This window comes from Mchenga conophoros, linkage group LG1 (assembly GCF_057382185.1).
Source record: "Mchenga conophoros isolate Kocher_MC1m ecotype Shallow Benthic linkage group LG1, M_conophoros_male_GT1.1, whole genome shotgun sequence".
Classification (NCBI taxonomy): domain Eukaryota; kingdom Metazoa; phylum Chordata; class Actinopteri; order Cichliformes; family Cichlidae; genus Mchenga; species Mchenga conophoros.
In genome coordinates, this window is record NC_140526.1 from 28,799,993 (window position 1) to 28,827,865 (window position 27,873).

General features: G+C 41.6%; 1 protein-coding gene across 1 annotated transcript; it reads right to left on the reverse strand.

The window, feature by feature from the left end:
• Positions 1-1,086: 1,086 nt before the first annotated feature.
• On the reverse strand, positions 1,087-21,229 carry tnfaip8l3 (tumor necrosis factor, alpha-induced protein 8-like 3). Its single transcript, XM_085273579.1, has 2 exons — positions 20,832-21,229; positions 1,087-2,191 (listed from the first exon to the last, which is right to left on the reverse strand). Exons 1-2 carry the CDS (start codon positions 20,875-20,877, stop codon positions 1,629-1,631), a joined length of 609 nt encoding a protein of 202 aa, XP_085129705.1. The 5' UTR covers positions 20,878-21,229; the 3' UTR covers positions 1,087-1,628.
• Between the last annotated feature and the right edge of the window lie 6,644 nt (positions 21,230-27,873).

The following is a 27,873-nucleotide window of genomic DNA, read 5'->3' on the forward strand; positions in this document are numbered from 1 at the left end:
GGGTTCAAAGAAAAGACCGTTTTGGTGGCATTCTGGGAAATGTCAGATTCAATGTTTTAAAGCTTGACCCACACAAGAGGCCGAAAGTCAGTCGAAAGTCAAGACTGACCCAGTTACAGCCGGGTCCGTCTTGACCACAGGATCTACATAAAGTTTAAGATAAAGTTTGAATTAGGTTAAAGGACAAGTTAGATATTTTGAGAATTAAAACGAAAATCAGTAACAGAGAGTTACATGAGATGACTGATTATTATAAATCGGCCTCTATGGCCAATGGAAGGAAATCCACAAAAAAGTAGAGGAGAGGCGCACGTGCGCGTACGTGTGTGCGGTCTTTTTTTTCCTGTAGCAGTTCTTTAATTCAAACTAGTCAACATTATAAATTATGTGTCCACTTTTTTTTCCCGGTCTCATATCCAGACTGTTTGATTTAAGAATCTGGAAACAGCTGGAGGTTTTGTGCAATGGTCGGGAATTAGAAGAACAAAGATTTATAGATGTAATGGAAGTTTATGGTGAATGACATGAAATTAAGTATCCAGTAACAATAGCTGCATGAGTATTTCGACGTCTGGATCTGACTGAGAGTGAGTGCAAACGGGTGAACATTGGGTGGGTGGTCTTCTTGTTCTGTGTTTTCTGTAAGAGAACACAGACATAAAACTGGACTTCTTCTCTACTGGCTGCCAGAGTTACGCTGCTGGAGTCACACCAAACCACCAGTAATATGTTTTCCTGGCCTGGGGAGCAGAACAGAGGCAGAGGGCATCTAATGAACCAGAAATAACAAATCACTGAATTCTCTGGACATTTCAAAACATGTGCAGATTTATGTCTGGCATGCATCTGGGTCAAATGGACAAGAAAGTCCCCCCATATACTTCCCCTTAAAAGACCTATTCTAGTTTAAAAGAGAGTAACTGGTTAGCAATTAAGCAAATCATTGTTTTCCTTTTTCAGTTGACTACAACATGAGTCACGGGAGAAAATTAGCGTTATGACTGCCAACACGAAGGAACAAACTCTTGTTTCCTAAAAGCTTTCCCAGCCCATGTGGAGCTTTTGTTGTCAGGAAAAAATGCAAAATAATGATTTAAAGAAATCTTTAATAAAGAACACGTGTTACACCCTTGTTGAGAAGATTGACACAGATACATAATACATACCAGGTCATTATTGGTCTTATGTACAAACACTACACAACGTTATTCAAGCGGATCCCATACAAGCACACGCAGCCATCCTCTCATACACGCACACATGCAACCACACATAGAAAGACTGATTACTACAACTGATTATCTTCCATATCCAAATATACCTACTGCAAGTTTTTTTTTGGCCATTGGTACAGTACACTTTTGCACACAAAGAGGATGTAAAATGCATACAATGTGAAACAGGCTGTCTTAGCGTGCAGAAAGGATTCCACTGAGTGTAAAGACAGTCCAAAAAAAAAATCCCTCATTGAATCACAACAGCAGGATGTTACAACAACCTCCGTGGAAATCGATGCGGAAGAAACAGGAAGACGAGAGCAATAAGAGGATGTGGCAGTCAAGTGAAAAGGACATACAAAGGAGCAAAGGGAGAAAGAGCTTGAGGTGAAAGGGGTCAAGTGCAAGAGGTTAAAGCGTTCCTTCGTCCAGCAGTTTGTTGATGCCATTGCAGATCTTCCTCAGAGAGAGTCTGTACTCCTCTCCGTCTCCGTACAGCTCGGCCAGGAACTCCCCGTGGGCAAAATGGTTGAAAACGTGATCGATGCGGGCATGTGAACGTGCGGTCAGGTGCTGCTCGACCAAGGCGTGAAGCAGGTCCCTGCACTCTAGCAGAAGCTCTGACAGAATATTCCGGTCAAAGGTGTACTCCACCTCGTAGAACGACACCGCCGTCATGGCTGCCTGGTTCATCTTCTTCTTGAAGCGCTCCACTGTGTCCAGCTCATCTGGGCTGAACTGGTGGTTACGGTATAAGATGCCAATCTTCAGAGCAATCTTGATGACGTCCTTGATGATCTTGTGGGCCTCCTTCTTGCTCTTGGTGAACTCCCGACTCGCCTTGTAGAGCTCGTCCAAGATCTCACTGCTGGTATCATCCGTCAGCATGTTAGCCACCACCATGGTGGCCATCTTACTCAGGATCTTCTTCTGGGCCTGCAGAGCCAGGGAACGGGAGTTGAAGCTCTCCTGCCCTGAAGGAAGAGAAACGAAAAGGAGAAGAAAAGAAAAGACATGTGAGTTTAATCTGCAGCATATATTGCACTTCGTGATGACCAATCCAAAATAAGAAGGTTTACAAATGAGTTAAAAACTTTAATGTGTGCTGCACCTTTCAGAGGTGAGAAATATTTGTTGCGCAAAATCACAACAAGAGTCGACTCAAAGCTCTTTAGAATATAGGATAACAGCTATTAAATTCAGTTCTTTGTATTCTTTTGGCGGCCAAGAAAAACTCAAGGCTCAAAGTGGTCTAACTCAAAAAATTATCTTTATTTTACACGAACACACAAGCTCAGGTCTGAAAGCAGCAATAGCCGCATGGTTGTTTATATACTTCTGTAGCACGTCACACACTCTAAGTTTCGAACACTCTGCTTAGTTTCACTTTCTGTCTGTACCTCATATGCTCTGCAAATGCAGTTTCCTGTCAGCCTAGTTTACACTCAAAGTTGGCCCTCTCTTATTAAAATACATAAAACAATATAATCAGCAAATAAGCACTAAGAATATATGTTTATTCCTTAACACATCAACATCAATATTCTGAAAATCAAAAGACCTCTTATGAAGATGCAGTGTGCGACAGTGGGAAGGAAAAACTCCCTTTTGACAGGAAGAAACCTCCAGGAGAACTAGGCTAAGGGAGGGGCGGTCATCTGCCATGACCAGGTGGGAAGGTGGGAGATGAAAGAGAAATAAAATAAATAAATGATGCACACATTAGTCATTGTTTACACACTCTTACATGTTTACATGTACATAACAGCTGAAATCCATCTGGACGAGCGGGCTTTTGCAAGTTGCTCGTTTCATGACATGACACTGCAGAAATTTCGTAGGTTTTATTTTTCCTTTTTTTGTTACAAGAAAACTGGTAACAGTTTTATGTGAGTAGATATGATGACATGGCAATGCTGAAAGTTCCTCTTGGGATGAAAGGTCAAGTCGAATAAATCAGTCTATTCAGATATACGACTCTGTTTTTTTTTATAAACAAGATTGTATTTTGTGTCATGGGCAAAAAAAAAGGTACAGACGACAGTCTGAAGAAGTGAACGAGGGATAAATTGAGATGCATCTACATTCTGCAGCAGGGCGGTGGCTTTCCTGGAGCTGGCAGTGGTTTAGCGAGCTGGCTATGGGAGGAATGACTGTCTTCCCTGGAAAACTTCAAACAGCTGAAGATAGATAAGATTCCTTTTCACACACTTTCCTTTTACAAGTCCAGATTGATCACATTTGTTAGTCTGCGTCCTGTTGCAGCCACAGTTTATCTCAGAGCGAACATCAAAGGCTCCTTGTGTCCTCATGAAGCAATGCGAGCAGCCAAACACGTGTCTGTGTGTGAATGTGAGGAGTGGGAGGATGGAAAGGGGTTTTATTTAGGTGCCACCCAGCTTCAAATTACACACCAGATAACTCCTATTATGATTAAAGCCAAGCAAAGAGGCTTCACTACCCCCCACCCCACCCCCTGTTCCCTGGGCACGTTGTCAACCGCTCCCTCCTCCACATCTACGTCCAGAGTGGGAGAGAGGGTAAAAAAAGTGAGGATGAGTGTGCCATTGCCCAGTGGGCTTAGCGCAGAGCAACAGATGAGCCCATATTCGAAGAGGAACACCTGCTTAGTTGTCATTATAATTTTATTTAAGCACACAGCTCCTGTATGTGACTGTTTAGAATTCACAGCATTGTCACATCATCCGGTTGTTTGTTATTTCAATACAAAGGAGGTGTTTGAATTTGGGGGAAGTGGGGGTGGGGTGGGCAACAATTGGGAAAACCTAATCAGTGGCATTTCATGTGAATGTACAGAAGTGACATTTCCTGTGTTGGTCTGCAGCTAAATGACATTTCATGTATATATAATTAGCCCACCATGACATTTAACAGCAGATGTCTTTGTCTACAGTCCTTTCCCCCATCGCATTAAAAAAAAAAAAAATCTGATGTCTCTTTTCACCTCTTCTTTGTAGAGCCTCAGAAGAGCGGGGGCGAGACCTATTGTGCATTTGACAAACGTGTGGTGGGTGAGCATGAGGACACAGAAGTTCCCAGTGCTATTTAAATCACGAGGTGTCAATATTTCTGGTATTTCTATGAGTTCAGTTCAGCACGAAGGCAGATTTTTACTGGGAACAGGGATAAGTGTGTCATCCTGACTGTAATTACTATGAAAACACTCGTTTCACTTGTGGTCTCCGAGGAAGTGAGTCGCATGGCATATATCCTACTCTTTCAGATTTTGGAAGCGTGCAATATTTCATGATGGATTGATATGTCCCGATTTTCTTTTCTTTTTTTGTCCAGTTTGGCGTGGCATAAATAAGCTGTGAACATAGCTTTGATGAATTATCCCCACATAAACCTGACAGTATGGAGGTGCTGGTAAACTAACAGTTGTTTGTGGGACAACGTCAAGATTGGTTTCTGGCAATTTAGCAAATTTAATATTGCCGTTTGCTTCCTACCATTTGCTCGGGGAAACACATGGCTTGTTAGCAGCTAAATGCTCCACGTTGCTTTCCAGTATGTTTGCCTGCTGTTTGGTGCTGCACAGCTAACAGCAGGTTTACCTAAGCTTTTAACCTAAGATGGACTACAATATTGAAACAATAACTAAAGAGGAGTGTGGTGAGAGTAAAGCCTAAAAAAATCACTTATCATAAAAATCACAGCTGCTTTGCTTTATGGGTGTTAAAGCAGGGGTGTCAAACATAAGGCCTGGGGGCCAGAAGAGGCGAGGACTCCAATCAGACCAGTTGGATGGGCCTGTAAAGCAGGACATTAATTTTTTGACTTTTCACTGTGCTTTCACAAGTTTCACAGCTTTTCCTACTGATAAATGTACTGTATGTTGTTTTCCTTGCTTGTGGTGGGACCACACTGTGTGTACAGAGCAAAATTCCTAAACATTTGCTTGTCAAAAAAAAAGGGCTGCTACATTTTCCATTTATTAAAGATGGCCATCTACCCTCTCTTTACCATAGAGGCCACAGACAAGCGACAATAGAACTCCAACAACTTCATAAACAACCCACTTAAAAGACTTCCAAGAAACCACCTAGGAAATAACTGAGTATCATGGACACAAACATTTGAGCAGCTGCACGATAGTTTCCATGATATTTGAATAGTCACACCATAATATACATATGACTGGTTGTGATTAGGCAGATCTGTGTCTGTGCCTCTCATCAACAGACTCTCTTTGTCACAGTCATTTCCTGCTCCTCTGAAGCAGCTCTTTGTTCCAGCGAGCCTCTGATATTCAGAAACCCAACTGGATAGATTTCTGAAACCCTGGCACACTGATAAAGGTGACAGCTTGCTCCATAAAGCCGGCCTTGTCAGACCGATGGCGGTGCGGGCGACTTGGATTTGGATCCCACCAGTATGTGCGAGTGACTCCATTTCTAAATTAAATTTAAAAAAAGATGCAAACAAAAATAAAAAAAAACATCTGCTGTGATTATGCCAAAAGATTTATTGAGCTGGAATTGACTGGACACTTTCTCACTTTCTCTTTTCTTTTCTTTTTTTTCTCTGCAGAGCTAAAAGCAGACTAATTATTCTCCTGCCACTCCTCAACACGCAGGCTGGAGCCTCTTTTTTGAGCAACAGCAGGTGGCTATCGACTCACTCGCCTTGACTCCTGTCTCAAGTCTGGTTGCGCATCCCGCAGTGATGAAGAATGTAAGCAAAAATGAAGGAGTGTGGTGGAAGGGGCGGGGGGAAATTACTGAGAAGACTGGACATGAGGCCGCTTGAGGTGTGAGTCAGAGTGCTGGTAAAGGAGGTGGGTGGTTCAGATACTGACTGGAGATTTTAGCACATAGAGAGTAAGTGAGGGTGGATCATTATGGGAGTGAACAAGAAGACAGTGAGAAGTCCAAGCTTTCCTTCTCTCTCTCTCTCTTTCTCACACACACACACACACACACACACACACACACACACACACACACACACACACACACACACACACACGTACAGCCTGTCACCCAGAGGCTGTGCTGAGTGACATGCATGAACCACAGTGTCAGAATAAGTTAAGGAATAGTGCAAGCTGTCAGAGGAGACATGGCCAGAAAAAAAACTGCATGCTAACTTTCTCCAGCACTGGCACTTCTTCTCCTACCTGCTCATTATTTCCTTTGCATCACTCTCTGCTGTAAAAGTTTTTACTAAGCAAAGCGGTTGCTCTGAATTTGCTGCTGAACACAAACAGGGAGCGGAGCTAAACCGCTAACACGGGGCCAGTCGCAGAAGCCCATCAGAGAGGTTACATAAGCATGTTTTGGGAGCTGGTGAAGTTTACTTTTAACATCAGGATTAGTAAGGTGCTTGCTGCTCTCTGGCCACGGCTGTTGACTAGACAGTCTCTCTTTGTTCCGCCTGGTGTTTTCCGAGGCCTGAGTCAACAGTTTCAGCTGCACTGCATCAGAATATACATCCACTGTGGATCATGGAGACCGGCCAAACCTGCCCTGCTCAAGGTGTTGGAGTGAAAAAAAAAAAAAAGATCCATCTGGACGAAATTATTTTGATTGCAGCCAGAGACACTTACATCAAGCAACCGAGATGGAAAAATATTTATTTGTCAGTTTAACGGTCCCTGTGTGAAGTGAAGCTGTAGCCTTATGTTTCACAACCTGAAAAGGGCAAATGTCATGGCTCTTGCAAACAGCTAGCTGCTTTCGGGCAGTCCGAGGAAGAGGTGACTGCAGCAGGTAGCGCTGTAATATTTAATTCTGCAGATTTTTATGACAGATCGCCTTCCTGGTGCAACCCCTAAGGGATCTGTGTATCCTCTCAGGACCAAGTGGGCAATCTTTTGCTTGTTAAGCACATGTTTAAACCACCACACTATGGAGCCACTGGCTCTAGTGAACAGATATGTCCATATATAATGAGCATGAGTTAGTCCTTCTCTCCATACTGACCCTGAAGCTTTTTAAATGAAGGAGGCTGGAGTGATGGATTGAGATGCTGCTCCAGCGTGAGGATATAATAAGCAGACATTATACAGACTAGGAATGAGTCAGCAATAGTGAAAGGATGGTTAATACCAAACAGTGCATTCTTATAAAAATGTGCAGTCAACTTTGTTTCAGCTGTTGCATTCTTTAAACTGTCCCACTTTAAAGGGAATCACTGCTCATTGAATGCTGACAATCCAAGAAAATATATGTTTTCTTTGGATGAAAAGTGAGCTGCTTCTATTTGTGTAACGTGCTAAAGCTCAACACTGGATGCAAGATTTGCTAATCTGGACATTTTCTGTAGCACACCCAGCTGTGAGGCGGTGGGGATGGAAAAGGCTTGTGTTGGTCTTGTTCCAGACTAATCAGAAGAATGAGCCATTAGCAGAGCCAGCAACTAAGACTGACAATAGCTGGCTGGCCTTTACCGAGTCAACACTGGAGGCACTTTACATCCGGAAGTGTGGAACACACAAATATGAGGCGCCTCTGTGTGAGTCTGGATACAGTACGTGTATATTTTGTGTCTGTCCTTTGACCAGGAAAAAAAGCTTCATGACAATCTGAAGAAATACTTCCTGTTTACAGACATAATCGAAGATGTAACTGACCTAAAGGGAAAGAGGTTGTTCTAAATAAAGGCTTCCTAAGTGGAGCTGTCTTAGTAGTTTTGCTTTTTTTTAAATTGTCTGGACTGTTTTCAGAGAGCTATGAGTCATTTGGTGCAGCCATTAGAGTGTTATTAGTCTGAAACATTCAGAGTTTCTGAATACTCAGGATCTTGATCCTGTCAGGTGACTACATGCACACTCACACACACACAATAATTCTATTTCCTCTTCCAAAAACATTATAATGACCTAAAATCATTTCCTTGGGGTCTTAGCCTTACTAAACTATTTTTCTAACCCCAACATTAACTTTGTCTTTGGTCTAAACTGCGATAACTGATGCACGGAGTACTTGCTTTTTGTGCTTAAAAGGCAGGCAGGGCTCTACAACGTGACATTAATGTACCCACAACGTGAGTGATACAGGCGCACAGACCCGCTCACACAAGGAAACATAATACTTGATAAGCGCATCCCCGTGCGGGGTTACTAACGACAACAAACCAGGTCACATTCTCAGCACAGGTGCAGGTTTTTTTTTGTTTTTTTTTTAAAGCCAGCTAGCCACTGATACACTAACAGCACATGACTTAGTGTTTATGCAACAGACACAGGTGAGCATACAAATTATTTCCAGTGAAGATGGATATCAGCATATGATGAACATGTGACAACAAAAAAGCAAAAGAATAGGAATGAAAAACATTCAGAGAAATAGATGAATTTCAATTAGATAACACAGAATAAAGTCCTGTATGTGTGTGTGTGTGTGTGTGTGTGTATATATATATGTAAATAACACTGGAAAAGCACTATATAAATGTGTGTATAGCACCTGTTGCAAACAGTAAATACTACTGACACACAACCTAGCTCTGAGATGCAAAAAAGGTCCAAAGCAAACAAAAACACAGTTTAGCTCTGCAAAGCTTCCTTGTTGCCTGTTTACAGCATCACCAAAAACCTCCTGGTATACGGTGACTTTCCATCTGCAACCAATTTTCTATTCACCAGCAGCTATGTATTGTATGCCTCTTTGAAATGAGTGGTTTCCAGGACATTCTTGGCACTCTGCAAGTGCAATAATTTTCCAGACATTTTTCCTTTTCAGGTATTTTCTTTATAGGAGAACAGAAGTACAGTGTAAATACCCTTTTGCCTCATGTGTTATATAAAAATGGACTTCTGCAGGAGTTGCACAAAGTCAAATTTGACTTTATATGACTTTTTTTTTATAAGACAGCTACTGACCAGTGTCAGAATTAATTGAGATTCTTTTTATATAAAACATCTGGTTTTACTGAATATATAATGTTGCATCAAAGCAATGTATCAGGATCATATTGCAAAGGTAAAGGTAAGTGGCTCCTTATCAGAGATATGTGTTACAAACAGGAAGGAGATGGGAATGTTTTGTTAGTCCTATTTATATCAAACCACTGGCCCAAGCTATCTGCCAGGACGGGGAGCTGAGGGGAGTAGCTGTAAGGAACAGGGATCATAGAATTAGCCCTTGCACGGATGACACGATGATGTATTTTATGGATTTAGATGCCTCCTTTTAAGGATGATGAGAATCACAGAGAAACTGAGTTACTGTGCAGAATCTAAGTGTTCAAACTTTCCTCTTCAAATATGTGCCTGCAGGAAAGACCAAGCCTGTTCAGTGAGATTCAAAGTTAATCAAATAGCAAAGCAATATCAGTGGCATATGGTGCCAAACGCAATCGGATCAACCAATATCTGAGAAAGGATATAGGAAGGTGTCTGGATTTCAGGAGTAAGATACATGTGATGAATGAAAATGTGGATGCATTTTTTTTATGACCAATATCACAAAAACTGTCTACAGAATGGGTTTACGTAGCATATATAAAATACTGAGAAGGGGAAAAAAGCCCAAATTTGATAGACTGCACTCTGAATGCCAACAAATAAAAATGGAATGGAATGTAACAACTAAAAGATGTATATGTGCAGACCAACTTTGACCACTAATTAACTGGGGTGATGATAGCTTTACAGCTAGATGGAAAGAGACTGACACACACATTCCTAGCTACCACATCTAAACGACTCATATGCTCCCTGGACACATTATAAGACCAATTGCACATTACTGTGCTATATATGATGATTCACATATATGACATATAGTAGCTGTATATGGTTTCTATTTTCTATTTATGTGACAAATGTACATAAATAAAATGAATTTCACTGGAAAAAGTTACATCATTTCTTTCTGCTGTAAAATATCTGGGGAAAGCCTTCGGTAATAAAGTCTGCCATCCATCAGCGATGCCATTTCGGAGCACAAAAAAGGCACCAACGATGTATCAATACCAGGAAAATGTCAGGGAGAACGCTCCTCACGCAGCAGAAGTAAACAAGGGTGGCAGCTTGACTTCCACTTCTTTTGCCTTGGCCTTTTCGTTTGCTTTTGGTTCCCAATAAGGATTTGCAGTGAGACTCTCTCTGGCTGCATTTACAAGGCTTTAGGAAAACAAAGGAGTGGGTCATTCAGTGATCTTAAAGGGGGTTTTAATAGCCTACAGGGTTGATGTTAAGCGAGCCCAAGAGGCCGGTGGACTGTGCCAGCTGGTACCTCGACAGAGGAGCTGGAGGAGGGACATATTTATTTTCCACTGTCAGTCTCGAGGCTTCTGACTTGTTGAGCTGCTGTTTGTCAGACTCGCTGTTGCACTAATATACTGCCGTGTAGATAACGGCTGCATAAAGACACATCACGATGCCTTTGTACATAAGGAAGGAGTTGTCGAATGGGAACCAATTTTTGTCATTTCATGTTCCTCCTCCACTCGCCCTGGACCTGCAAAAGTCTCTGCATAGGCGTTTTTTGGACTCCCACAACGCTCCTCAGAAGATGACTCAAACATAGCGCCCCTGCACACTCTGTCTGTTGCAATGTATGTGTTTGTTTCTCATCTGATAAAACTTGAGAAAGCTATGATTTCTGCACAGAGAGAAAAACAGTGCGATTCAGTGGAGTGAAGCACAATGATGTGCATTATTCATGACATGTAAAATCTGACTCTGAGCCAGTTTCCAAAGGGCAGTCTGGTGCTGAAAGAGGTCAGTCACTGTGCCTTTAACAGCTGCTCAGGATGTAGAGTGGCATTCAGAAGTTTATGGTTAATAAATAACTCAGCTTTAATACTTTAATGACTTTCATTTGTGCAAAGTAGGGTTATGGAGCTTAAAGTATAAATGTAGTGTGTGTGGCTGAAACCGAAGGGTATGCTGTAGGTTACAGCTCACGCTTTAATGAGCGTAATGGCAAAAAATACGTCCGGATTTAGGCTTTTAATACTGCTAACATTGTGCAAAAATATGACAAACAAGACAAATGAAAAGCTGCTCTTTGTTAATGCTTTGTGCAGATGTTACCTGTCTCCGCTTTTTATGGATGCTATGGATAATACGAGGCACAAAAGTGACTGCATCACCACAAAGGTTACACACGAGTACTAGTGAGATAAAGGTCAGTGCATGTGATGGAAACATCACAAATTGGAGAACTGACTAAGAAAGCAAACAAACTGATCCTGTGACTGTTTTCACCGAGCCTGCAATATTAATAAATATAGCCTGCAGTGTGTGATTTCTGATAAGCATTTTCAGTTAAGTGTAAAGAAAAAGTACATATTCAGTCAGCCTGTATTAACAAAAGTAAAAATATATGGTCTGATGCCACAGCACACTTATTATGTGCTTTCCTTTGATGGATTGATTTTGACTCAACTTGATGATCAGCATATATTCTCAGTGCAGATAACAGCGTATGAGTGTGAGCCAGTATCTGAGCATTTAGCATTAGCCGAGGCAGGTCATGGAATCAAGCTCAGCCTGGTATGCCCGTACAGCGACTCATAACAGCTCATCTGATGGCTCAACAGATAACACGTGGGGTGCACTTTATAAAAACTGGCTTTAGCCTGCTCACACAGTTGCTTCTGCCCCTGCAAGCCGACCCACCTCCATGCAAGCTAATGTTTGTCATGCTAATTCTGACCTAATAAATATCATGTCTGGTATCACTGATCTGTGTTGGCTTCTGTATTGGAAGGGATCTTGCTGCCTCAGGCTTAACATATATATATAATATATGTGTGGAAGGGTAGGGAGATGAAATAGGAATCTCATTTTATCGCATTTCAAGTGCTGCAGGAAAATAATCAATAATCAGAAACCGCTGAATCACAGCTGCTTTGTGATATATTTATGTTAGAAAAGAAAAATCAGCTGACGTCACGCTGCATATGTGCATGATTATTATATTTTTAGTGTGTGTGCTCCAAAGCATTTTGTATATTCAGTTGTACAGCTACAGAAAAAGAAAAAAAACCACGTTTTTCCTTCAGTGTGGCTGAACAGCAGGTTGGATCAATAGTTTGTTTCAGAGCATACAGAAACTATAAGATCGGTGAGGTCATTATCAAATTATTTTGTGCTCTGAGGAGCTTAAAAATAAACCATTCTCAGACTTTTTCTTTGGTGGCTTTGCAATCAAATAGTTTTAAGTCAAAGGAAATTGTGGAATGAAAAAAAAAGAAACGAGGCATAAAAACGCTCTTAATGAAGCTGGAAAATAGAAGCTAATTGGCCTCTGAAGTTAGGAGTCCTCTGTGCGTTATTCAGAAATGGTTTCACTCAGCGTTACTCACAGCATAATGGATGAATATCAACCAGGAAAAGCTTTAAAGGCCATTTCTAAATAAAAGGGGGTGGAAGGGGGGTGGGGGGTGGACTGATGTTAATGTAGCTGTAATGAAGAGGCTTGCAACAGAGTTTGAGACTATAAGTGTGTTTATCCTGGGACTGGTTTAAATGTCCACTGTGATGAAGGGTCCAGGGAAAAGCACTTAGGAGGGCTCTCTGATTCATGAGGGACACAAGAACAGATTGCCTTTGGCAGCCGTGCAGCCTTATTTAATGCTCCATTCTTCATCTCTTTCTTTGTCTCTCTCTGTCTCTTAGTTTTAATGGCCACGTCCCTGTAGAGCTGAACCAAAGAGATTGGGCGAAATGAAGCATTTGCAGAAGATATCTGATTGATTAATGCGCCGCTTGATGTCCTGTCACAAAAAACCCCCCCAAAAAAATGGGTGGCCCAAAAGAGGGAGGGTGAGAGATAGCAGCTATTTGACCCCCACCTTCTACTCTGCCCTTGGCTTTCATCACAGTCACTCCTTGTTATGAAGACCAAAGGAGCTCCTGGTCCGCTGAGGATCAGAAGTGGCATCCAAGACATCCTGTTAGGACCCCGCGTGGACTGCGGGGTCCTGTGAGATTGCAACCATTTGACCTTTCCTCTGCTGCAAAGCAAATTTCTCCACCAGCTATGGTTTCCATGTTTGTGCCATTGTTTAACTACAGTAAAGCACCAGACCACAGTGAACTGGGTATCTGGCTAGCTGGGTATGGGAACTGCAGGCTGTCTCCCCTCTCCACTTCCCTTTTCTGGTAACCTCTGTGGAAAAGTACTCAGCCACCATCACCAGCTGACAAATCTCATTATGATGATGTTGACTGAATGGAGAAAAAGACTCCACATTTCTACGCAACGAAATGACAAATTTGCTTCTGTGCACCGAATAATCTGACAGCGACAGCTGGCTACAAATGTGTGTGTGCGGGCTTGTGCGTTAACTATAATGATAGACTGTGGGGCTGAGGCCTAATAAAATACAGGGGAGTATGATGTATTCAGCCTCTCTGTTACCCAGTTTCCCATTTTCCGTCTAAAATAAAGAAGTTATGCCTTTTACAGAATCAAAGGGCAAGAAAAAGAGGAATGCACCTTTCAGGCCTTTCAGTCTAAGGTAAAGATGGTCGAAAAAAGAGAGAAAAATTGACTATCTTTGCTTGAGAAATGCTCTGAATTATTGCGGATGAAAGAAGAAAATCAAAACAAATAGACTGTCGCAGCAATCTATACCGTCTGCAGATGTGTCAGGTCACTTAAATAAAGGAGTGTGGAGGAGTGATGGAAGCAAGGATGGAGGAGGCGGGGGTGTTGAAGAAAAAGAGGTGAGATCATATGTCCACAGTTTGACTGCCTAACTCCTGTCAAAATCCCTTAACGTCAGACATAGCCGCGCACAACACCAAAAAAAGCTAAACAAAAAAAAGAAACAACACCTCTCCCCCTCTCATTCTCTTTTCCACCTTCTACCATGTACAGCTGTGTTAAGAACTGGCTGCAGTGTCTTTGTCTCATACACACACACACACACACACACACACACACACACACACACACACACACACGAAGCTCTTGTGTCTTTCTCATCTGCTCCTCTCTCCATTTCTCAGCGCATCTACAGTGTCGAGGAAGTAAGCGTTTTCCGGCCCTGGGTGAGTCGCTCCTCTCATAGACCTCGGCCAAGTCTCAGCATGCCGTGGCATTGTTCACAAAGGGACACACGGGTGCTCGAGAAGATGCGCGCACACACAGATACTCGCATGCAAAATCATCAAGACCATGACAGCCCACCCAAATTCCCCCCTTCCCAGAACTTTGGCCTCCTGGTTTGTTTACTAGTTCACTCACTTCGAGTTCACGTAAAAAAAATAAAATAAAAATGAGGCACTGAGAAGCTTCGATTCACTCACAGAGGAGCTCAGTCTGTCACTGCCGTTATACAGTGCTTAGGCCCCCCCCTTCCCAGTTATTCTCTCTTCATTACAAAAACACTACATAATTCTGCTAGGCCTCCAGTATCCTTCTATTCACAGGCTTTTCCTGTACTTGCTGGTAAAATGTGATGACCTCACTGATTTTGTCACCTCGCAGGGATGTTTGTAATTTGGAAAATTGTGACGTATGCTGTCCACTTCAATTAGCGGCCTTTAGCGAATGCAAGCCCAAGATTCAAACATGACCAGCTCGACATGCTGTGAACACTGACTCTGACAATTTGTAAATGGACTGGTTCTTATGTAGTGCTTTTCTACTCTATCTGAGCACTCAAAGCACTTTACACAACTTGTCTCATTGACCCATTAACACCCCTTCGCAGGGGGGATTTTTTTTAATGCTCTTTCTATCTAATATTCACACACATTCTACTGACAGGACAGCCAGAGGACAGATGAAATAAAGCATCAATAATAATAAACTATTACAGAGTCATAAATAGTCAAGAAAAGAATATTAAGATCAGGATTTCAAGTTTTCAGATTGCTCCTGCTTTGATTGAAGTGATGAAACTGCATATGCTTTGAGCTTTGACCTTGCGGGCCCTCCCTCTCTGCGCACGACGCGCATTAGTGTGAAGCCAAAGGGCCTCTGCCGTCCTGGCTGCCAACACACCACTAACTAATGACCAGGAAATAACTGTGGTTCACGCAGACTCACAACGCTCCCTCTCTTTCTCACATTCGTATGTTTCTGACTTTTATTGACTGCATTTTTCTTTCGACTCCTTATTACGAGCCTAAACCGAATCATTCCATGAGTTAATTCGAATCCCAGCCTCCAGGGATAACACAGAGTAAAGTTTTAGCTACCATTAAGGCTCGTGAAATGTCTACGCCCACAACATAGCTGCCAGGGCTACTTCTGTCTGCGCGGCTGTCTCCTATCTCACTAGAAATAGTTTTTAAAGGTTTTCTGAAAGCAGGATCAACATGACACACTGTTAAACTGTTATGAAATATGATGAACGCGGGTGCTTTTCCCTACCACAACTCTATAATGCTATAATCAGCACAGTTTGTTCAGTTCTCCTAGAGTTAAGTGTGAAAAGCTGTGTGTGTAATTGCCTCCCACTCCACATTGTTTTCTATCTTTTTTTTTTTTTTTTTGGAGTGGGAGAGAGAGGAAAAGTGTATTTAGCTTTTTACCATCTGCATGTTAAGTTTTGGGTTTTTTTGTTAGTTTTTTTGTCAGAAAATCCCAGACATCATGTTCTATTGGCACTAATGTAGAAAACTCTTGTAACCACAAAGTAAAGGTAAAGAACACTTTCTATCAGAGATTGTGATTTTAGGTCAACGCGAGTGAGAAAATAAACCAACACACGCTCCTTCACAGAGGCGGCATCTGCACAGGCTCAGTGGTTCTCAAACACCAGTCCAGCCTTCATTTAATGCATACTGCTCTCCCCAAAGAGATCGTCTCTCACTTCAGGCGCCACTACTGACTGTTTGCTTTGCTTCGAATGGCCCTCCTGTGAAACCGCAGCCATCTCCTCCTTATGAATGTGTGTCTATGAGGCCTTTGACCAGAATGTCTGTCAGAGTGCCTCTGCGGTCTGACTCCGTGTTTCAGTAATGGCTCAGCCGTGGGGAGACAATCCTCTTTCCAAATGTCCTACAAACACCGTGAAATGCCACGGTATTATTGTGTCAGTGCATGCATGCATGCATGTGCATACAGAGGAAGTGCACTCACACACAGATAGTGACCAAAGGGTTTTTTTTTTTGTCTTTTGCTTCAGTTGTAGGAAAAACTATTTTCTCCTGAGTCGTCTTTTCCACTTACGGCTTCGCTCCTGTGTTTTTTTTTCTCTCAGTTCGTGTTACAATTTTCCAGAACCAGCTCCTGGTGTCTTGAGTGTGGGTGTTTGTGTGTATGCGCGTGTGTACAGAGGGCTGGGTGTAGTGCAGTGAGCACTCTCCATCTGTGGGCCAGATTAAATGCAGAGTTTAGGGATGCACGTGCTGGGAGACCAAGGATATGAGCGAGAAGAGCGCAGGCTTTTTTTTCAGTATGTCTGTGCGTATCTTTGGGAGTGTTGCAGTGTATCCAGGGCTGGCTCACATGTGCAAAGCATGTGGCCAGTCTGCCAACATGGCAATCATGAGGCAGAAGCCTTTCTCTCATTGCCGAGTGCATCTGGTCTGCTCTGATGTGTCGGAGATAGCTCAAGTGTTTGTAGAAGCTTGGAATAGTGGCGGTTAACAGGAAAAATAAAGCAGGTTTGTTGATGTGCAAACATGTGAATGAATGGCGGGGATAATCTACTGGCCCAATATCGCATTTCAGTTGTGTCATCAGGCAACATCTGCAGTTTTGTGTTTTTAATAGAAGCACAGAAACGGCCCTCACGCCCCTATGGATATCACAGCTGTTGTTACAACAGCCAAAAAGCTCCCCTTTTCAACAAGTCTGCTTTTCCTGTGAATTTGAAGGTAAACACAAATGTCTGGAAATAGATCTATACAGGGCTGATGGAGTTATGGTGTTAGAGAGAATCACATCACCAGGATAAATCATCCAAAAACAGAACGTGGTTAATAGCTAAACATAATGCCACAGTAATGTAATTTAATATAATATAGTGATATATAAAAAAATAATTCAAAGTGGAAAACAGGAGTGTCTGAAAGCCCTGAAGCATTACAGTTTAGTGAAATTTCTAGCCTCTATTTTGCACCTATTGTGCAACATACACAGGAGAACAGGTGTACTGACAGTCAGCTTTGCTTTGACTCATAATTAGGTGTGGTCATCCCCGCTCCACCACAGAAAGGAGGGACAGGATGACTGGGTGAATCAGTTTGTGGATATTGGTATGGTCAGAGGCATGCTCAGTGCATGACTGGATGATTATGGGTAAGAAAATATGATCCTTTCTGTTTGAGCTGGGTTTTTTATGGCCTTTTTTCAGAGTCGTTGCAGCACAGCTCTGTGTGCTCTGTGTGCAGAACGCTGTAGCAAAGCCAGAAAAACACAATGAAGCACAATATTAGTTTTTGTAATGAAGCTCTGTCCTAACTCTCCCATGTTAGAAAATATCTTCCTCAGCAGAACTTATTTAAATTTGCTTCATGTAAGCGTCCTGAAAATCTTCGAGAATGTTTTTGCGACACTTTAAATAGTGTGAAACTTTTACTTTTTTAATGAAAAAAAAAGTTTAAGCCTATTTATTTAAAATATTTCCATAAATTATCACATGGAGTGTGTTATGAGTAAACGCAAAAAATGTGCTGCATAAATCTTCTTGCTTCCCATAAGAAAGCATGGAGACAGATTATTATTTAAGCCCACAGAAATCATAGATTTATAGATGTAGTTGGCAAAAAAGAGCCTAAAAGCTGAGGTGGGATGCCCTACGTACGGGTTAAAAAACATACAAGTTTATCAGGGTGGAAAAACTGAGTCTTTAAGGAGACAAAATGGGATTCAGGCTCAAGACGTGAGGCGCCATCACTGGGAAGAATGGTAAAAGCATTAAGCAGCAGGTCTAAAGCATGTTTTCACTTAAAAGTAAAATATCAAATATCATTTAAGGCTTTCTAAATTTTGCTAACTTAGGCTAACCCATCTGATAATGTGCAACATTGGAAAGTGAATCATTAAGAAAGCTGAGGAATGCTATTATATTGTGTGTAAGAAGCTAATACAAAGAGAAACAGCACCTTTTCACAGCTAACCTTCCATAGAGTGATGATATATAATGACGTAGCCAAATCTAAGTCAGCCACAGTCAATTACATATTGTAGCGTGTGCTACACCCCCCTCCAGCTGGAGTAGTTTTCTGCTTTACTGCCTTTGGAAAGCTAAGGACCTACAGGTGGGTGCCTAGGTGGAGGTGTTTCTTTAAAATGCTGACAGCAGCGGTGACTGTGGTGGCACCAAGCAGCAGGAGCAGCAGCGTCGTTTTCGGGTAAGCAGTGTGCAAAGGCACACACAGCCCTGGTAGCTACACCTTCACCATGTGCTGTTTGCGGTGAGTCCTGCTGCCTAAATTAACTAGCAGGCTTTCCTCACCTTTCTCCTTCCTGTACACTATTTTCTTGTTCCTGGCATAAATATAAAACACAAAACACATGGGATCACAAGGCCACTATTTTGAGTTTGATTTATAGATAGGTGACCAAACAGCTCTCTCCTGGGGGTAGTAACAAACTTATCTGTCTATCTGTTTACTAGCAGCCACCTTCCAACAGTGTTTCCATGGCTCAAACTACTAGAAAGCTACTCATAGTTCAGTCATGATATTATCTTTATGTGGTTTTATTTATGAGTTTGCATGTTAGAAACACACACAGATATTACTTGAATGCACAATCCTGACATGACCTGTGCCAAGGTCATGTCAGGCTAGTTCTCTTGGGTTAGCCCAGAGAGGCACTGAAGAAAATAAACTATCACTAATTGCTCATGGAAAGGGCACGTTGAGGTAAAATTAATGCAGCACAGAAATTTAGAACATCACTCTCTTGGAAAAAAAAAAGTTCAACCATTAACTGCCCAAGGGCACAGGAGATGGTTGAAAGGTCAAGGCCAGCTGAAACATAATACCTCGCTATTTACACTGCTGAAAATATGCATGTGTATGTGTAAAGCGTAGATTTATCACACATCCCTCACCGACATATCCAAGGAAAAGGGTTTTGTTTGTGTACAACAGAGTTACAAAAGACTCCTGTTTTCCCAAATACGTTATCTCAGCTTTCACTGACCTTATCAAGTGAGCCAAACCAGATTTTTCCACGGTAGAGTAGGCACTGCAGCACAGCAACAAAGCACGATGCATTATGAGTGTGAGTCAGGCTCTTCTTTTCTCTTGACTTTGGAAAAATATAGCTCTCGCATCACCCTGAAGATTCAACATGTGCAACAACGTTTTGTTTTTTTGGTGTCCGGTCGATAAATCTATATGATTTTATTACTCTGACGTAACAAAGACCTGGTTATGTTATGCTGAAGGATGCTTTACCTGGAGTCTCTGGAAAACACTGTAGACCACTTCACATCAAAGTGACAGAAATAAAGCCTCTTCCTTTACGGTTTGGCTTAACTGTGACGCACAAAGCATCGCTTCATATGAAAGACTTTTATGGAAGTCAGCAGATGATATGAATATGTCATCACTTTCTCATTATATGCATAAAGTCCTCTAACCCTCACACTGAGGTTCCTCTCCACTTGCAAATGGATGAGAGGACAGACAGACAATGGTCCAGATGGACAGGCAGATGGCCAGAGTTCAGCAGAGCATCATTAAGGCACACGGAGCTCTGTGACTTCAAATAAAACTGCAAACACCCACGCCATCAACGTTATCTAACATTAAATGATAAAACCCTCCAACACCTAAAGCAGATCTACTAGTAGTATTAGTTTTAGGAAACCACGATAGGAGAGCAATAAAGTCAGTTCAAGCATCAGCGTGAGTTTTACTTTTATTCGCTGCTATTTGACTGTTCCTGTATTCTGACACTGCTGTGAAACAAAGAAACCCCTCCTGGAGACACATTTCAATCTGTCTAAACTCAAACATATCTCCACAAGGATGCTTCATCTCCCTCCTTTCTCCCACAGAATCAGTCGCCCACGTGCATGCGATGCTGTGAAATCTCCAATAAGCGAGTTCACTTTAAGGAGCATTTGTGCCTCTACCTGTGTGTTTAATGTATAACTCTGCGCAATAAATCTTTGCCCTGTACTTTGACACCATAAATCTTTTTTTTTTTCTTCTAACTTCCAGCAAACAGCAGCGAGCTTCATGAGGAAAAGGAGCTGATTTCAGCGTCCGGGGAGTCTGTGGTCTCTCCGGCTCGCTCTGTAGCTGGACGTGTTGATGAACAAACTGGCTGCACGTGTCGGAGCTTGCCTGTTCCTGGTGGTGACTGAGCCGGCTTTCCTCCACGCACTCAGGGAGCCTCTGCCAGCCACCAGCATCACTGTACATGCATTCGAGCTCACGGCTGCTTGCCTGTCACACATCTTTGAAAGCTTTAAATACTGTACTCGATTCTTACATTTGGGTGCACTAAAGAAGGGTTCAGATTTACAGGCAAGCTGTTGATCGCTAGAAACAGACTGAGCGCGTGAGAGAAATGGTTCAGAGAGGATTGAGACGCACTAAATGTGTTTAGTTGAGAGTAAAGAAAGGCTGGAAAATGCTGAAAATTTACTGGAACACAAAGGAAGAAAGAGCTTGTAGACCTCCTGGATTGGTCTGCTTAAAGTCTAGTTAGCAGGGCATGCCAGAAACCAGTGCTGTGGTGACCTGTAAGAGTCTTGAGGCCTTACCTGGAGAGAGGTCTCCGTCACTCTGCTCTCCAGAATCTGAATCCATCTTTCCCTGCAGGACACTCGGAGTCTGCAGAAGCTCTCTTCTTGCTCCCTTTCCTTTTTTACAGTAGCTTCTGGTTTCTTAGCTCAGAGAAAATATACACAAATTCTTGGTTGGTTTTTATTATTTCTCCCAGTGAGCTAAAGTTCCCCTCCCAGCCTGGATCACTGCAGCTGTGAGAGGAATGCTACTAGGCTTATTTGCTGATCTGTCCTCCTTTTTTTGCGCTCCTTTCCTTTTAGTCTCCTCTCTTCTCCTGACTCCCTCAGTTTCCCTCTTTACTTCTCCCTCTCATCTACTTTCCCCTCCTCTGGTGCTCCCTCCCCTCACTCGCTGAGTCCGTCCCCCTCTCAGCGTCTCCCACCCTTTCCCTGCCGCTCGGTCCCTCCTCCTTCTCTTCCTTCTCTCATTCGGTGCTGTCACACTCAGCCTCTTCACGCTCTCTCCACTCAAACTCTTTCTCTACCTCTTTCTGTATGCTGTAAGTGCCGTCTCTTCCTCTTTTGCTCTTCCTCTCTCCCTCCCTCTCTCTGTCTCTGGGTAAGAGTGCTGCCTGTGTTTTAGCAGAGCAATGGGAGAGACTCATTCACGGCGACTTGAAATTCATCTCCAGCAGTAAAAATCCCATGACCTCTTGTTACTGGCTGTTGTAAAAAACAACAACAAAACTAAACTGGCTTTGGTTTGTGACTGTCACAGACCAGGTAATGACTGATTAGTCGTGAAAAGTTGTGGATCATTTCTGTGCAATAGGAAAGCTGATTTTTCTGTGGATCCCACAATGATTCACACTTCAGTGTCAATCACTTCACCATCATTATCAAAAGAATAATATTATTTGCCGCCTTTCCTTACTGTAATTTATTTGGTTTTCAATTTGCTGCAGAGAGCTTTTTTTTTCCAATGCTCTTGTTATTTTTGAAAGCACTCTGACAGAAATCGGATTCACAGCTTTCTTTTCATATTGCCCTTGTTTGTCTTTTTATTTTTTTCATCTTAACTTCCTGATCTCTAATTCTGAAGTTCTGAATGTGGTGTGTCCTTGAGCAACACACTAAAGAGTGCTCCCTGCTTTGAAATGCATGAACATTCCAGCAATATAACACTTGAAGAGCAGATCACATAATTGTCTTCAGATAGACGGTGGAAGGCTGAAAGGCAAGAACTCGATCGAGAAACTAAAGTAAACTTTCTTGAAAATAGTTTATAGTTATACCATCTTTATAAAGTAGCATTCGCTGTACGCTTGCAAAGCTGGTGGACGCTTCAAACCTGTAGTAAACTGAAAGAAAAGTAAAATGTCAGCACTCTATGCAGTTTCAACCCACAAAGTGGAATGTGGCATAGGCCTACTGTTGTGGTTTCATGGTGTCCCACAAATCATCTCTGGAAATGTGTTTAAGACAGTGGATTTGTTTCTGTACTGGTTCACTCTCACCGTCCTCATGTGATATAATGTCACTGCTGTGATGGACTGCAACCTGTCCAGGATGTACACCGCTCTGTAACATGTGGAGCTGAAATAGGATGCCAACACAAAGTACAGAAAATTGACGTTTTTCCAATGGAGGTTGGCACCAAACGTCAGTCCCTGTAGATTTCCATATTTCAATGTCCACCTTAACCACAGAGATAACATGTTCACAGGCTGGTAGGAAACATTCAAATAGGTTAAACGTTTAAAGTTATGCAGTGTTAAGTTTGTGGCCACGTTTAGGGACCTGTGGGTGCTAGCTAGGCTGCTAACTAGATGCTAGGTACTGCCTCGGGTAATCCAAGTCACTGAACTGGCCCTCTTGAACATGAAAGTGGTGTTAGTACCCTGAATCTAGAGCATTTTGGTGGAAACACAAAATCATATGTCCTACTGTACCTAACTGTAAAAGAAGTCTTTTTTTCTATTTTATTTTCTTATTCTTTTTTTGGTAATGATGCAGTGGAAACTACAGCACTTTCTCTCTCTTAAAGCATCAGGGCTTGTTTTGATATGACTTCCTCCCACTACTTAATCTTACTCTTTTTTTCCACAGCTGAAAACGGGAAATAAAACAGTCGTCTAAAGACAATCCTCATCTGAGATACACGTGATAACAAAGTGTCTCTAAACCCGACAGACCACTGATGTTAAATGTGTAAAATGTGGGCCTCGTGTTTGAATGAATTTTTGTGAAATGAGTTAAAGCGGTTGGTGTGGAGGCAGGTGGGTGTGCAGTTGGTGGTCCGACAACAGTTGCAGGCATTAGCGTTTCCCAGGTGTGGAGCTCACGGTTTCTCAGCATGAACTCTGGGCACCAGATGGCATTAAGCCTGTCTTTCCAAAGCCAAGGGCTCAATTATCTCTGACCCTGTGTGCATTTGCATTTGTGTGTGTGTGTGTGAGAGCAATTGCAACTCTCTTGTGCAATATTCCAGTGAAAAAACATAATGCCGGTAACAACAACAAGCTGAACTACTTTGAAGCTATGTACTCCTTTGACCCGATGTGAAATGGAGAGTGTCTGTGTAGGCTGTGTGAGCGTGAATAGAAACATACAATTCTCATGCCCTGAGACTGAAAAGCATAGCAGAGAGTCTGCACTATCATTGCTTGCTTACAGGAGTGAACTGGCTTTTACAAGAAACCAAAACATAAAAATTAAAGATCAGTCTGGAGCACAGGTCTGTCTCTCTGGACTTTGCATGTGTGCACTGGTTAAGCTTCAGGAATGTTGAATACCTCATCAGCTTTGGCACACATTTGATCTTGGTAATGTGGGGCCATCTAGTTATTAGGTATTTTAGTATTATAACTATACACTACTATAAATTCATCTGAGTTTCTTTGGACAGGACAAACGAACCACTGATATGAGATAATGCACTCTAGCAACGATTTTAAATGCACGTCATTACTAAGTTAGTATTCAAATTTATTTTCAGGAAAAACAAACTAAATGGGCTTTTGGACCTTCTAATAAGATACTTTGTTTACAGAGCTAACAAAGTAATCCATATATCTAAAATTATAGTTGCCTGTAGGAAACAAAACAGTGCAAGTTTATCCAGCCTGTGACTTGTGAGTGTGGAAAAAAGCAGACCTTAATCCAAAATTTCTAGTAATAACTGTGCAAAAGTGTCTAATTTTTAAAGTAGTAGAGGTAATTTTGGTAAGTTTTAACAAATAGAATAGCTGTACTGTAAAGCTCTGAGATTTAAAGCAAGGTTTTGTTAATTCAGTTTTACTTATATAGCACCAAATCACAACAATAATGGCAAAAGGCGCTTTATATTGTAAGGTAAAGACCCTACAGTTATACAGATTTTATTGTTGAAATCTTGGCGATACAACTTAATTCTTCTGTATTTACACTATTAGTGTAATGAGGGCTGATGGCAACGGCAGCGTTGGTGCTATGTGTCGGCCTTGGGGATCCATTCCTGTCCAAACAGGCAGCTGACATACTCTTACAACTATAATTAAAATGAAATCACACAGTTTGGTTTTGATAAAAACACACTGCTGTAATAAGCAGTTCAAGCTAATTCTACTTTTTAAAAATTTTGTGATGATAGAATATGAATATCAGAGAATATGTTTTCTAGCCTGCAGTTTTTATTCCATTTTGCTGCTTTTAAACTATTTCAAATATGCTTTAAATGTAAATGTTAAATGTAAATTTGAATCATTTTATAAATCCGAAACTACGGAGCCCCGCAGGGGACATGGGAGAAAAAAAAAATTAGGGAGAAAAAAAAAATTAAGACGGACTTTTGCGAGATCTCGCAAAACAAACTCGGGATCTCGCAAAAGTATTGCAAGATCTCGCAAAAGTTTTAGCCGCATTCTTCGGAGGCCGCCAGCTCGAAGCCGACCGGGAGGTCGAGGCACGATGTGCCGGGAAAGCGGTGTTCCTCCCGGCTGTAGTAGGTCTCGACCTCCCGTTAGCTTCGAGCTAGTGGGTGTCAGATCTCCAAAAACGTCGGAGCACTTTTGCAAATATGTGATGTCTTGTAAACCGAGCAGGTATCTGACGTTTACACAACTACATTCACGCCTCAAAATATCTTAAAAGTGTATTTTGTGACCCAGAAAGAGTAATATTACAACTAAGTAGCTGCCGCCATTGTTGGAATTCAACTTTCGCGAGAAAGTTTTGCGAGATCCCGAGTTAGTTTTGCGAGATCCCGAGTTTGTTTTGCGAGATCTCGCAAAAGTTTTGCGAGATCCCGAGTTTGTTTTCTGAGATCTCGCAAAAGTCCATCTTAATTTTTTTTTTTTCCTCCCTAATTTTTTTTCTCCCATGTCCCCTGCGGGGCTCCGTATGAAACTGATATGTGCAGACATTCAGATTAAGATAACAAACACCGGAATTATAGGATGTTTTTGACTGTGCATTGCTTGGTGTCCGGTTAGCTCAGTCTTTTTTTCGGCTAGCTTTTTGCATGCTATGCCAACCTTTGTTTTATGGACACAGTGATGCTAAGGATGTACACCTCTCTGTCACAGTATTTCTTTTTATAAAACACAAGTGTGACATGAGATAAATGCCCCCTCATACCATCAACCTTCCAGTTTTCTTGCACCAGTGCCAACACTGGTCAACACCAATGTTAGCAAGCTAGCTTACAGTAGTGAATTTTGATCAGGCATTGTTACATGTTATAACATTAGTTGTTGATTATGCATTTTAACTTGTCTTCTTCAGTGTACCACAAATTCTATTATGTGCATGGTCAGAGATTCAACAAATGCTAAAATGCTAAGCTTGGCAATGAAAATGTTTTTGAAATTTCTGTATTCTGCCGTTGTGCAGCTAAACCCAACCAAGCTAACATGTTCACAGCCCGGTAGGAAGAATTCAAATAGGTTAAAAGTTTAAAGTTATGCTGTGTTAAGTTTGTGGCCACGTTTAGGGACCTGTGGGTGCTAGCTAGGCTGCTAACTAGATGCTAGGTACTGCCTCGGGTAATCCAAGTCACTGAACTGGCCCTCTTGAACATGAAAGTGGTGTTAGTACCCTGAATCTAGAGCATTTTGGTGGAAACACAAAATCATATGTCCTACTGTACCTAACTGTAAAATAAGTCTTTTTTTCTATTTTATTTTCTTATTCTTTTTTTGGTAATGATGCAGTGGAAACTACAGCACTTTCTCTCTCTTAAAGCATCAGGGCTTGTTTTGATATGACTTCCTCCCACTACTTAATCTTACTCTTTTTTTCCACAGCTGAAAACGGGAAATAAAACAGTCGTCTAAAGACAATCACAGTATTTCTTTTTATAAAACACAAGTGTGACATGAGCTAAATGCCCCCTCATATCATCAACCTTCCAGTTTTCTTGCACCAGTGCCAACACTGGTCAATACCAATGTTAGCAAGCTAGCTTACAGTAGTGAATTTTGATCAGGCATTGTTACATGTTATGACATTAGTTGTTGATTATGCATTTTAACTTGTCTTCTTCAGTGTACCACAAATTCTATTATGTGCATGGTCAGAGATTCATAAAAGATGAGTGGTACCAGAGGTGTACTACAAAGCCAGATGAATGGCTTAGTGAATATTTCATGCTTTTAAAATGTTTTTCAGACTCACCTGTTCTTAATTCAGCTATTCACTCTGACTGCATAATTTGCCAGACAAATATTTTTTCAATCTAAGCTCAATTTTTCAGTTCCAAACAGATCTGACCAACCAGACCAATGTATTTGGCAACAAGTGCACTGTAGCTCAAAAAGTAAATAGTAAAATAACACTGCTTTACCCCAGACACAGAGCTAGACACTGCTCTGGGTCTGAAATTATTTTCCTGACTCCTCAGATGCATTTCCAACTCTGCTAGCAACTCTCAAACTGCCCCACTGACATCCTGAAATATGAATGAAAGCAGTTGCGATACAGCTTCAACTGTGGGATCAAACCGTGAAATCTCAGTTTCCTCCCTTTCTTCTTGTTTGGAAACACCAGCTTATCGTGGCTTGGTGTCGACAATTTTGTTTACAATTTTCTTTTTGGGGATGAATGTTGCACAAAAATGCAATACGTCAAGTATTTACATACGTTAAGTGTCTGCATCCGGAAAAATGTGAATTTCATGTCATTTTTTTGCATCGTGCTTTGTGTGTGAAAGCCTTTAAAGTCAGTTTCCTGTATCACAAAACCGTCTCTCTTTTTACCTGGATAAATCACCATGGTAACTTGCTGAACACATAACCTACTCTGGAGCAGGCTGTGTTTTGAGTTTCCGCTCAAAATTGCCTGGATCACCGCATTTTGATTAATTCCTTTAAGTGCATTATAGATTGTCTGCCGGGGAAATTCATATGTGTAAATGTTTAGCCATACCTTACTAAAAACCACTGCCTGAAGCACAAACTGTTTTGCATTGCCACATAAATGCACTGTGGTCATGCGAAAAATGTATAAATGGTGATTCAAATATTTTACACCAGAACACAACGTGTACTGTGATCTTTTTTCTGCAAACAAACTGAAGATATTTCCAAGTCTCCTTTACGCTGTGGGACAGTAACTTTTAATGAGACATATAAACAGCAGAACAGAGAACGCATTCAGCTTTAAATCATTAACTTGAATTAATATGATCGTTTTACTGCTCTGCGTGATAAATACCAAGATTAATGATTTTCTGCAGCGTTGCACTTCTTATGTTCTTATATATAGATATTGAATTTTAATCATCATCATCATCTGATAAGATCTCTGAAGTAAGCGTCACTCATGGGGATCATTTTGTGTAGGAGAAGAGTCATATGACCTGTGAAACTCCCCTTTTTCTATTAGCATTTTCTGAGCCTGAAGCCAGATTTAACAAAGAGAGATGATAACCAGCGTCGTGATATCCTTTATCTCTGACTGGGGCTTTAGGTTTTGTCGAGTGAGCTAACTCTGAAATCTCCAGGCTTATTTAGAAAGTAAGCAGGAAAGGGAGGGGTGAATACAAAAATAATAATAGGAAGAAGAAGAGGGTGAAAAGCTTCCCTCAATGATGAGTGCC

What these genes read in the sequence shown, in the direction of transcription:
- tnfaip8l3 (XM_085273579.1), bottom strand. Translation starts at nt 20,877, where the DNA reads ATGGATTCAGATTCTGGAGAGCAGAGTGACGGAGACCTCTCTCCAG. An exon ending in TGACGGAGACCTCTCTCCAG is followed by an intron (nt 2,192 to 20,831) that starts GTAAGGCCTCAA and finishes CTCTTCCTTCAG; the next exon opens with GGCAGGAGAGCTTCAACTCC.